At 39.5% G+C, this 12,808-nt stretch overlaps 1 protein-coding gene across 1 annotated transcript; it reads left to right on the plus strand.

Annotated features, from left to right (window-relative positions):
- Window positions 1-2,298: 2,298 nt before the first annotated feature.
- Window positions 2,299-12,808, plus strand: LOC137049243 (zinc finger protein 658B-like). The gene is made up of 2 exons (XM_067427731.1): window positions 2,299-2,470; window positions 10,436-12,808. Exons 1-2 carry the CDS (start codon window positions 2,299-2,301, stop codon window positions 12,004-12,006), a joined length of 1,743 nt encoding a protein of 580 aa, XP_067283832.1. The 3' UTR covers window positions 12,007-12,808.

A 12,808-nucleotide genomic window follows, 5' to 3' on the forward strand; every position in this document is an offset into this window, starting at 1 on the left:
GAAACACTGTCACAGTGTACCACCCCGTCACATCAGTTACCACCCCGTCACATCAGTTACCACCCCGTTACAGGGTCATTTTGTTTATAAACAAATAAAACATATAAAATGTGTTATTTGGGAAGATTAAGATATGTTTCATGTTGTAGGTTGTTTTTAAAAAAAAGTTTGTTCTTATTAAAAATGTTGAAAATTGCAACGGCACCCGTTTCGTAGAATGACTTGAAAATGATTTCTGCACACAGACATTTGTGTTTAGCATTTGACTGAATCTCACATATTAGATGTGGTTCAAACTCTTTCGTTGGTAGTTATTTGTAGCAAATCACTGACCAAAACTCATTTAAATATGTATTGAAGAAATAAACTGATTTGTATTTTATTGTTTGTATGTGAATGTCTCTACACTCATCTGTGACTTGAGCATGTGATCAGGACTTTTATTTTGTAGTGGAGATGTGACGTCATAAGGCTGCGCCGCGCTCCTGCATCTGTTGTGATTCTGCTGAAGAAAGGTTTGTGTTTTAAGCTAAAGTGTTTAAATCAATAAAAACTGTTCTGGCAATGTTATAGTTTCAGCAAGAACAGTTAATGAATGTTTGATGATTGAACTTAACATTATAATGCGTTATTAACATTAATGAACTTTTTTTCATTCATACATCTGCAACAGAAAAGTTTCATTTCTCTCTAAATTTAATGAATCAGTTTATCATAAACATGGAGAGTAAATCACATGTAAATACAATATATGCAATAAATTCACTATTATCCACAAATAATAAAACAAACAAAAAAATATTATCAAAGCAGTATAGTACCAAATCACGGACACAGTAGCACTCCTAGAGATAATAATAGCAGAAAAATTAAAAATATATAATTTACACGATTACGAGTTTGATCAGTTTTTAGCCATTTGTTTTCTGTTTAAATGTTGAGTAATTTGTACTATCCGTTAATTGAGTTAGTAGAGTATTCCAGTAATGAATGGCTTTAACTGAAAAGACTGATCGCCCAAATGTTGTCCATCTAAACTGTTCAACACAGTCTCCTCTAGTAATTGCTCTCGTTGTTCGACATTATTTTCTTTCTGCATTATAAACTGGCATAAAGGGGGATGTGCAAACACATTTAAAATCTTAAAATATCAAGCGAACATTAACAAAATGTTAAGTACTATCAAAACTCAATAGGTTATGTATTTGAACAGTATTGTAATGATGGTAATTATTAGAAATATTTTGAGTGTCTGTTTGTAAAGAGAGTCGATTGATTTTAAAGTTGTTGTGTTTGCTTGTGACCAGATAGTAAAGCATGAGCAAAAATCATAGAGTGCATAAATAGTTTTGCTGTCTCTGTTGTTAAATATGGTCTTATATGCCTAAAGTTAGCCAAATAAAAAGTAATAAAGTTAAATGTGTTAATGTAACAAGAACAGCAAACACTAGTAATGAAAACTTCTGTAAAGCAACTGCTAATGTTCTCACTGAAGTGTAATCTATTAAATGTAATCTACAGATGAAGAAATTTAGCATAAAATGTCTAAATATGAACCTACTAACCTAATATGAAATTGTGTTCTTTTATTAATTTGTAGTGTTTAGAGAGTTTGTTGTTGTCAAATCAGGTCATTTAAGGCTGGGGACACACTGCAAGTGTGCCGTGAGCATCTCAGCGTGGCGTGTCTGTTTTTATTTCGGCTCCCATGTTAACGGGTTGGAGCTTGCACACTGCCTGCGTGAAATAGAGGAAACGCCTATTTTTCACGCGACACGCGAGTGTGTTGGAAGCGTTTCCAGGCAAAATAGTATAGGAAAATATGTTTAAATGTCATTTTGACACAAATACATAATAAATTACATTTTCAGGTTTGAAAGTCTTTAGGTTAACATAAATGCAGATATAGGCCTACTTGTAATAATAAAAAATAATCGATTTTGAAATATTGCACCTGTCAATGCAGAATAAAATATTCTGTAGCCTATTTTGCCGTCAATACCATAGATATGTATGGTCAGTCGGCTACTGCCGACGTTGTCTTTGCTGTATCAGTAGGCTATATATTTGTGTTAGGACTTCCCTGTACATCAATAGCAGCAGCAGTGCCGCGTCAGACAAGCTTCTGGTGTGCAAAGACAGAGAAAACGCCACACAGCCAACATGCAACAGAAACGTCGCACTTCTAGTGTGTGTACGGCCATTAACTCTCAGTCTGACTGACTCTCTTACCAGTGACTGAACTACTGATTTAGTTTGGATGTGTTTTTTATTTCTGTGATTATTCTTATCTCAAAGATGGTGTTTATTAAAGAGGAGAGTGAAGACGTGAAGATTGAAGAAACATTGAGAGTCCAACATGAAGAAACTGAGGAACAAACAAAGATGGCGTTTATTAAAGAGGAGAGTGAAGACGTGAAGATTGAAGAAACACTGAGAGTCAAACATGAAGAAACTGAGGAACAAACAGGTTGGTTGCATTCTCAAAGCTGAACTCACTCATTTGATCCGTATTTAAATGTCAATTTTCAATTTCAATTATTTCATATTATCTCAATTTCATATTATTAGCCTGACTGTGTATCACAATGTTGCCAAATCATAAACATATTTTGTATAAATAATTTAGGGGTGTCCCTGACTAAGGATTTACATATTCAAATCAGAATTGTCGAATCTCTCTATGGTCAACCGATAGTCGAATCATCAGTGTGTGTGAATGGGTTGTGAGGGGCACGACACTGTCAGCAGGAGGGTAAAACTATTTTTATTTTCCTCTACACACTACACACAGCAACGACTTTTAATAAAGTGACCAAAACTGCCTGCCAACTGACAGACAAACTGACAATGGCTTTCTTATTTAGGTTTAAATAGAAGGTAATGTGGTGGATAAACATTCGTAAAACGTTTTCTCATAACAATTTTAACATTTCAACTCGGCACCGCGCCTTAGCTATCTCACACCAGACGCGCATATACACGCAAGCTCAATTTCGAATCGTCTTCTGACAGAAGAGCTGCACGGTGGGTGTATATTGTAGCACAGGGTGAAATCAGTATGTATGTACGTACATTGACGATTTGAGGGAAATATAATATAAATTTAATAAAAAAAACTTTAAATGGCACGGCAGGATTCTAAACAACTTACTGAGTCGCCGCGGACAGGCGATGAGTGCCGCCACGGGTGTGTGTACACCAGTGATGGAGTACTCGAGTCCTGGACTCGGACTCGAGTCCGACTCGAGACTCCGTTCTCTGGACTTGTGACTCGACTTGGACTCGCGGACTGATGACTCGTACTTGGACTCGAGTCTCAAGGATATAAAATCGGACTTGAGGATTCATCAAATGAATTACGTTGTTTCTGACTAAATAGGTTATAAAATTTTATATAAGATGTTACACTTTTCCTGTTTCGGGCTCCAAGACCAGCCGTGAACCGTGATCTTTTTTTTCTCACAGACACTGCTACCGCTCGCTCTCCTTGCTTGACCACACACTCACTGACGTCACCCACTTTGCGCCGCATTCTCCTGCATTATTCGCGGGCTAAATGTTGTCTTTAGGAAAATGCAGAAACTATTATTGACTAATGCATATATGATAATAAACAGAGGAAGCTAGGGTTGGGCGATGTCTGCCTATTTGGCATCAGACGTCGGCGATGTCCACGTACAGTGAAGCGAATATACAGTGACGGGACATAACTGCCGGATTCAAACTATGCTTTCTGCAATGGCTGACGCTGAGCCAAAGACGGATGCGCTCAGTGCTTAATCCCGCTTATGTTTATTTTAGATTTCATTCAGATATTTAAATACATATAATTTATAGCAAAATAATGCATCTATAGTTTGTAAAATACACAAATGTGTCTATGGAAGCAGCAATAAACAATCCTTTCAAATGTATTTGCCTACATACAGTACAGGCTAAAGGTTTGGACACATTACTGTAATGTTTTTGAAAGAAGTTTCTTCTGCTCATCAAGCCTGCATTTATTTGACAAAAATACAGAAAAAAATGTAATATTGTGATATATTATTACAATTTAAAATATTTTGTTTTCAATTTATTATACTTTAAAATATGATTTGTTCTTGTGATAAAAGCTGAATTTTCAGGATCATTCCTCCAGTCTTCAGTGATCACGATCCTTCAGAAATCACTCATATGAGGATTTATTATGAGTGTTGGAAACAGTTCTGCTGCCTAATATATTCTAATATATGAATAAAAGGTTCAAAAGAATTATTCAAAATAAATACATATTTTCAAGTAATATAAATCTCCTTCACTGTCACTTTTTATCAATTTATCACATCCTTGCTGAATAAAATTATTGATTTATTTCAAAAAAAGAAAGAAAAAAAATGACTGACGCCAAATGACTGACCAGTAGTGTATATTGTTGATTAAAAGAGTTCTATTTTTAAAACATTTGCTTTTTATTTTATTTTATTTTTACTTTTTATTCATCAAAGTATTATAAAAAAGTATCACAGGTTATGAAAAAATATTAAGCAGCAGAACTGTTTCCAACTTTAATGAATCATCATTATTATAATGATTTCTTAAGGATAATGTGACACTGAAGACTGGAGGAATGATCCTGAAATTTCAGCTTTGCATCACAGAAATAAATGATAATTTAAAGTATAATTAATTGGACTCGAACACGGGACTCGAGCCTCGACTCGGACTCGAACTCAGGTAATGGTGACTCGACTCGGACTCTTCTTTGGTGACTCGGACTCGGACCACTGGGACTGGAGCCTCGACTCGGACAATGGTGACTCGACTCGGACTCTTCTTTGGTGACTCGGACTCGGAACACTGGGACTCAAGCCTCGACTCGGACTCGAACTCAGGTAATGGTGACTCGACTCGGACTCTTCTTTGGTGACTCGGACTCGGACCACTGGGACTCGAGCCTCGACTCGGACAATGGTGACTCGACTCGGACTCTTCTTTGGTGACTCGGACTCGGAACACTGGGACTCGAGCCTCGCCTCGGACTCGAACTCAGGTAATGGTGACTCGACTCGGACTCTTCTTTGGTGACTCGGACTCGGAACACTGGGACTCGAACTCAGGTAATGGTGACTCGGACTCGGACCACTGGGACTCGAGCCTCGACTCGGACAATGGTGACTCGACTCGGACTCTTCTTTGGTGACTCGGACTCGGAACACTGGGACTCGAGCCTCGCCTCGGACTCGAACTCAGGTAATGGTGACTCGACTCGGACTCTTCTTTGGTGACTCGGACTCGGAACACTGGGACTCGAACTCAGGTAATGGTGACTCGGACTCGGAACACTGGGACTCGAGCCTCGACTCGGACTCGAACTCAGGTAATGGTGACTTGACTCGGACTCGAACTCAGGTAATGGTGACTCGACTCGAACTCAAACTCAGGTAATGGTGACTCGACTCGGACTCTTCTTTGGTGACTCGGACTCGGAACACTGGGACTCGAGACTCGACTCGGACTCGACAGTTGGTGACTCGACTACAACACTGGTGTACACTCACTGAAAACGTGTTCGAATTTTAAAGGCACGCCGTGTCTGGTGTGAAGCTCAGCGCCCTTAAAGGGAACGCGATCATAACACCACAAAGATTCGACTGTGAGATTGGTAGTCGAATCCAGCTCTGCATATCAATGCATTGAATCTTCGACTATTTGGGGTCACCCCTAAAATAATATTAATTAAAAAAACATTATATATAAGGCTTGTGCAAAATTCAGAATTGAATTGAATTGATGTTCAAATTCTTGAATTTGAATTAATGTCAAAAACAGGATCAAGAATTACAATTCGAATTTGAAGGAAGCGAAATTGAAATTCAAGAAAAATTCAAAGAAATTCATATGCATGTCCATCTTGCCATAGCAGCTTCCTCTGCACCTGTTGAGATAATAAAAAAAACGACTTAAATATTATGTGTAATATTGTTACCATAAAAATGTTTTTATGAGATACTGTTTAATGACATTTGAAAGAATTATGTTGAAGTTTTGACCGTTACCATTGTGCAGAAGAGTAGAGCTTATTAGTGAAGTTGTGAATAACTGCAAGTAATGAAATTGTGTTATTAAATTACAAAATTAATGTAATTGTTGTACTACTGAGATAAAATGTGTAATTCAATTAGTTATTAATCATATTACTTTGCATTGAAAAAAAATCCAAACCACATTTATAATGAGTAACTTATAACAGTAAGCGATTACATTTCCAAAGTAACCTTCCTAACACTGAATGTATATGAGATTCAACACATTCTTTCTGTTGGGAATTTCTTTGAATTGTCATGAATTTAGTTCTACTTCCTATCATTTTTTTGGACTAGTTGAAGAGCTAGAGGAGTTAGAGGATGAGACTCTACTGAGGTTTCATTAGTGGGGAGGGCATTATATCAGACTGATTCAGAATCAGAATGATGTAGTTCATTCCAAAACTTGAACACATCTCTTCTAGATCTCAATGTTCAACAGGTACAGGCCTAATTCAGCCCTGCAGATCGTTGCTGGACGTGCTTCTGTTTCCAATTGTAGATTCTGTACTGAGTTTTTATCCCAGTTTTTTAAATTCAGAACTGATCCCAAATTTCACATCACAGCAGACGATGTACAGCAGATATCTGACCTCTGTGTGGTGTAGACTGAGGTCGGGGACAGTAGAGCGCTCCAGCACTGATGCCGGATCATTAATGTAGATGTTAAATAGAGTTGGACTCAGACTGCTGCCCTGTCTCACTCCACATCCCTGCTGGAATTTTTGATTGGGCCATTGTGTAGCTCTGGTGTTGTAATGGAGTCCTGTGGCCGGTCCTGTGGTCAGTCTGGACTCTGCTGGAGGACAGAGGGTTCTTGCCGTTGTGTAGCTCTGGTGTTGTGATGGAGGCCCTGTGGCCAGTCTGGACTCTGCTGGAGGACAGAGGGTTCTTGCCGTTGTGTAGCTCTGGTGTTGTGATGGAGGTCATGTAGCTCTGGTGTTGTAATGGAGTCCTGTGGCCGGTCCTGTGGTCAGTCTGGACTCTGCTGGAGGACGTAGGGTTCTTGCCGTTGTGTAGCGCTGGTGTTGTGATGGAGGTCCTGTGGTCAGTCTGGACTCTGCTGGAGGACGAAGGGGTTCTTGCCGTTGTGTAGCTCTGGTGTTGTGATGGAGGTCCTGTGGCCAGTCTGGACTCTGCTGGAGGATGAAGGGTTCTTGGCATTGCGTAGCTCTGGTGTTGTGATGGAGGTCCTGTGGTCAGTCTGGACTATGCTGTAGGATGGAGGGTTCTTGCCATTGTGTAGCTCTGGTGTTGTGATGGAGGTCCTGGAGGACGGAGGGTTTTCAGTGTATAAGAGTGGGCTGGTCATGACACAGTGATGTTGTTCAGCAAACAGTGTTTTAGGCCTTTGATTTATCCCGTGATTATCTTCTTGTGAACTTCAAAAACCTAATTCAACAAGAAGGGTGAATTCTGAAATGTACTGCCACTATATATATATATATATATATATATATATATATATATATATATATATATATATATATATATATATATACACACACACACACAGAAGAAGACACCTTAAAGTGGGTGAGGGAGGCTGGGTGGGGGTCCAGGATTCTGGTGCTGGTGTCTTCAATGTACTCTTTGGACTCTGGACAGAAGACTGAGTAATCTCTGGACTCGGAACGGTAGACAGAGTCCTCTTTCAATGTACTCTTTGGACTCGGTATGGGAGAATGGGTCCACTCTGGAGTCTGGATCCCTCACTGGACACTCGTTGCGGGAGGCTGATCAGAACAAAAGTCTTTAAGCTGGTGTTCCCTCACCGCAATATATTTTTGACCTGAAGACAAGCCTGTAGGTCTGCACTCTTCAAAACTGCTTTCCTTTCCCAACAAAAGACTTGTGACATGGTTGAGGGTTCTTTCCCTTGGACTGAACCACAAAGAATGTAATCAATGTACCTCATTAAAGAGCATGTGGTGGCATTGACTGGTAATCATCATGATTGTCTAAACCGCTCCAAAAAAGAATCATCTTGAGGGTCGGAGCGTTCCAGGTCACCTGGTCTGCAAGTTCGAGGAACTCCTTGATATATTCATTGATGGGGCGGTGGTCCTGGGAGATAGACAGAAGCAGACTGGCTGGGCCCAGGAACATGTCCGTTGCACTGCAGTTTGTTATAGGTACTGTCTTCCGTTACTGAAGCACACTCAGAGACAGAGAGAATAAGTTGCAAGAGTTATTTATTGACAACACTTAAGTAAATCAGATGAATGCAGGTAAGTATTGAGAATCTTGCAAACGGTTGGAGTGAGGAAGGGTAGTAGCAGTCCAATCTTCTTAATCTTACAATCACATGAGAATGTGGATAGAGAGGCATCAGTCAAGAAGCACAAACCTTGTTGCAACTATCTGGAACACTCAGAAAGTCTGGATGAAGAAGATCGCTGGAAGTAAACTTAGTTTGCACAGTTTGGTCACTTGGAATATCGTCTGGAGAGTATGTGTCACTTAAGACAAATGAGACTGGACCCCATGACTGAAGTGAGGTGTGTGCTTAAGTAGTGGTGGGCTGGGTGTGTAAACAAGGTGCAGGTTTGTGTGATTATGAATTGCATGCAGGTGAGTGCCAGGGAGGATGATAGGAAATGTTGCAATGACATGGTGGATCTGTAACTGTTTGTCATTTTAGTTGCATATTTTGTGTTTTTGTCAATATAAGCTTACCTTATTTGAAAGTCAGAAGAGCTTGTTTACAGAAAGGTAGGGCTATTATTTGATTTTACTGGAAATGGTTTGCACTAGAGAAAGTGATTCTGTTTAATTACTAGCTTAAAAGAAAAAGAAATCATAATAAATGTAGAAATCCTTTAATATCTTTTCAGTTATTTTTTCTGTAGGCAGCACTAACTGCATTTAAGTGGCAAGAAGCTAACCATCTATTTGATAGAAAGGCACACTGGATCTTCTAGACCACAAGGTAGTGGAGGGGTCTAAAGTTAAAAGCCTGTTGTACTCCTTTAATTTAGAGGGTGTTCGACACAATATTAAGAATATTGAGCAGAAGCTTGACTTTACCAAATTAAAACGCAAATCGAATTGCAATATCTGTTAGAAAAATCACAATTGGATATTTTCAGGGATGCAAACACATGTATGGTCAAAAAAGAGAGAGGTAACCAACCAATTAAATTAAAGATTAATCCTTATTAAACTTACAAAAGCTATTCAATCAAGAGCAGTGAGTGATGTCCTTATCTTTTGCAGTAAAGGCTACTGCCCCTTTAAGACCTAATGCAGGGATATGTCGTCTTTCTCGACTATTAAGTTATCTTAAGGCATATACAGACTATATCTGCTTGGATACTCATCAAGATGGACATGTTGACATACTTTTTGTGTGAGTTTGTCCGTTCAAGCGCAAGACTTGAAATGGAACTCAATATTTGCGCGCTGTGAGAAGTGTGCGTGCTTTCGGATGATGCACAGAGACAGATCTTCTCAGCACGCGAGTCCTCATTCGCGTCTTCTGGCCCTAATACCCAGGTGATGATGAAGGCGAAAATAACTTGTCAAACGGCAGCAGTTTTGCATGCATTGAACAGTTAACAAAGAGAGACCGTTTGCCCATGTTTTTCTTTTATTATCGCTGTTGTTGTAGTGTATCACTGAGGAGCCATCGACAGAAACATACATAAAGCATTATTTTCAAGTTACAACCCATATTAAAGATGCCTCATCAAATGTGAGATGAACCGCAGCCCTTTATTTACAGATCAAGTAGCTATTATAGGCTAATGGGAATATGATCTTTGAGAGAGTTTTACCTGCTGACTGTCGAAACTGACGCGCAGTTTGAACGCACAGCGCCAAACTCTGGCCTCAGGGAGAACTGTTGCAGTGGCAGATACCAGACATTAAAAGATGCACAGCCAGAAGAAACACAGGCGGTTCACCCGTGCTCTTTAGCGCTCAGTGTTCTGATTAACTTAGCTCATATTTACTGATTGGTGGAGGCAATCTCTCATCAAACCCGCCCCCCCATCTAAAAAAACTCTTCGGATCTGCACGATACACACAAGTCACCCAAACTGACATGAAAAAAGCCGGAGGTGCCGAAAAGCGTGCTGTTTGCATCCCTGTATTTTCCCCAAACTGCACAGCCCTATATTCCAAATCACTTCAATAAGACCTGTGGCTGTTTCCTAAACACATAGAATCCAAACATGATGAGTTTGGAAATTGTCTTAATTAACGGAAATGTTTAAAAATGTTGAGAAAAGGTTCTACGATTAAATGTAACCCCTCTTTCTGTAGCTTAGTTGGTATAGGACCTAGCAAACATGTTTTTGGTTTTGATGCCTTAAATGTTTTAATACATTGATGTCTTTTGTTTTGTTGTTTGTCTCTTTTAGATCTGATTGCTCTGAAAGTGGAAAGTCAAGAACTAAATGAAATGGAAGAGAAAGATATGAATGGGCAACATCATGATTTCGTTATTGGAGAAAAATCTTTTAGTTGCTCTCAGACTGAAAAGATTACCTCACAAAAAATCACTCAAAATCCAGAAAAGAGTTTAATTAAAAAGCGACAACTTGAAGTCCACATCAGAGTTCACACTGGAGAGAAGCCGTTCACCCGCCAAGAGTGTGGAAAGAGCTTTATTAAAAAAGAAAACCATAAAAAACACACAAGTATTTACACTGAAGGGAAGCCTTATACCTGCCAGCAGTGTGGAAAGAGTTTCACTGAAAAAGGAAGTCTCAGACTCCACTTGAGAATTCATACTGGAGAGAAGCCTTTCACCTGCCTACAGTGTGAGAAGAGTTTCAATCGAAAAGGAATCCTTGAGGGACACATGAAAATTCACACTGGAGAGAAACCTTACACCTGCCAACAGTGTGGAAAGCGTTTCATTCATAAATTGAGTCTTAAAGTCCATATGAGTGCTCACACACGAGAGAAACCTTTCACCTGCCAACAGTGTGGAAAGAGTTTCAATCATAAAGTAACTTTTGAGGAACACATAAGAATTCATACTGGAAAGAAGCCTTTTATCTGCCTACAGTGTGGGAAGAGTTTCACTCAAAAGGGAAACCTTGAGAAACACATGAGAATTCACACTGGAGAGAAGCCTTACACCTGCCAAGAGTGTGGAAAGTGTTATACTCATAAAGAGAGTCTTAAAGTCCACATGATAGTTCCCAATGGAAAGGATTACACCTGCCAACAGTGTGGAAAGAGTTTAGTTAGAAAAGAACATCTTGAAGCCCACATGAGAGTTCACACTGGAGAGAAACCTTACACCTGCCATCAGTGTGGAAGAAGTTTCACTTATAAAGGAATCTTTGTGCAACACATGAAAATTCACACTGGAGAGAAGCCATACATCTGCCTGCAGTGTGGGAAGAGTTTCACTCAATCAGGGCATCTTAAAGCCCACATGAGAATTCACACTGGAGAGAAGCCTTACACTTGCCAAGAGTGTGGAAAGCGTTACACTCATAAAGAGAGTCTTAAAGTCCACATGAGAGTTCACACTGGAGAGGATTACACCTGCCAACAGTGTGGAAAGAGTTTAGTTAGAAAAGAACATCTTGAAGCCCACATGAGAGTTCACACTGGAGAGAAGCCTTTTACCTGCCAACAGTGTGGAAAGAGTTTCAGTCATAAAGGAAGCTTTGGGCAACACATGAAAATTCACACTGGAGAGAAGCCATACACCTGCCTACAGTGTGGAAAGAGTTTCACTCAAACAGAGCATCTTAAAGCCCACTTGAGAGTTCACACTGGAGAGAAGCCTTTCACCTGCCAAGAGTGTGGAAAGAGTTTCAATCATAACGGGAATCTTAAAGCCCACTTGAGAATTCACACTGGAGAGAAGCCTTACACCTGCCAACAGTGTGGAAAGCGTTTCAGTCGTAAAGGAAGTGTTGAGAAACACATGAGAATTCACACTGGAGAGAAGCCTTACACTTGCCAATAGTGTGGAAAGCGTTTCAATCGTAAAGGAAGTGTTGAGCAACACATGAGAATTCACACTGAAAAGAGCCTTACTCCTGCCCACAGTGTGGAAAGAGTTTCACTCATAAAGGATGGTTTGAACAACACATTGTTGAATTGGCCATGAATGGTCAATAATTGGTTATGAATTCCTTTGATTCCCCAGCAACACATCATCTATTTAATAAATAAATTATAGTAATAAAAATGTGAAGGTCAAATTAACTGTTAATGGGTGATCTTTTAGCGCAACGATGCGTGAGAGAGAGAGAGCCAAACAGCTCAGGAAGACTGAGAAGAAAGAGAAAACTACTATTAAATTCACAAGAAAAGAAAACTTCTCCGGGTAGACAAATTGACCTGGAGAGGAAGACAAATGCTCACCCTCATTCAACAGATGGAGAGATCAGATAGACGTGTAATATATGCCATTAAGAATCTAATGTTGAAAGAGAATTTGAATGCGCAAATTGTGAAATGTTTAAGTGGGGTCTAGGGAAGTTCAATAGGCATATATCAGGAACTGGTAGTTTCAGAAGAACAGGGAAGTCCAACCAAACTGCAAGTTTGACGCTTAAGTCCTACATAACCTTACAAGGAATCAAAAAACCATAAAAATGATGACTGTGTAAGGGGTGGTTCCAGGAAGTGCTGAAGAATAAAAGGACAGTGACGAAGAGTGATCAGGGCCGCACCCCGTGTGAAGACATAACAATGTTTTGTTATTTTTTATATTTTGTTGTACTTTGTATCATTCTGAAACTTATCTTTTAAGTAAACAAGAA

This window comes from Pseudorasbora parva, chromosome 20 (assembly GCF_024679245.1).
Source record: "Pseudorasbora parva isolate DD20220531a chromosome 20, ASM2467924v1, whole genome shotgun sequence".
NCBI lineage: Eukaryota > Metazoa > Chordata > Actinopteri > Cypriniformes > Gobionidae > Pseudorasbora > Pseudorasbora parva.

Excerpts from the sequence above, each read along its gene's own strand:
- LOC137049243 (XM_067427731.1), top strand. The coding sequence starts at position 2,299 with ATGGTGTTTATTAAAGAGGAGAGTGAAGACGTGAAGATTGAAGAAACA. Across the intron at positions 2,471-10,435 it reads AGAAACTGAGGAACAAACAG|ATCTGATTGCTCTGAAAGTG; the intron begins GTTGGTTGCATT and ends TGTCTCTTTTAG.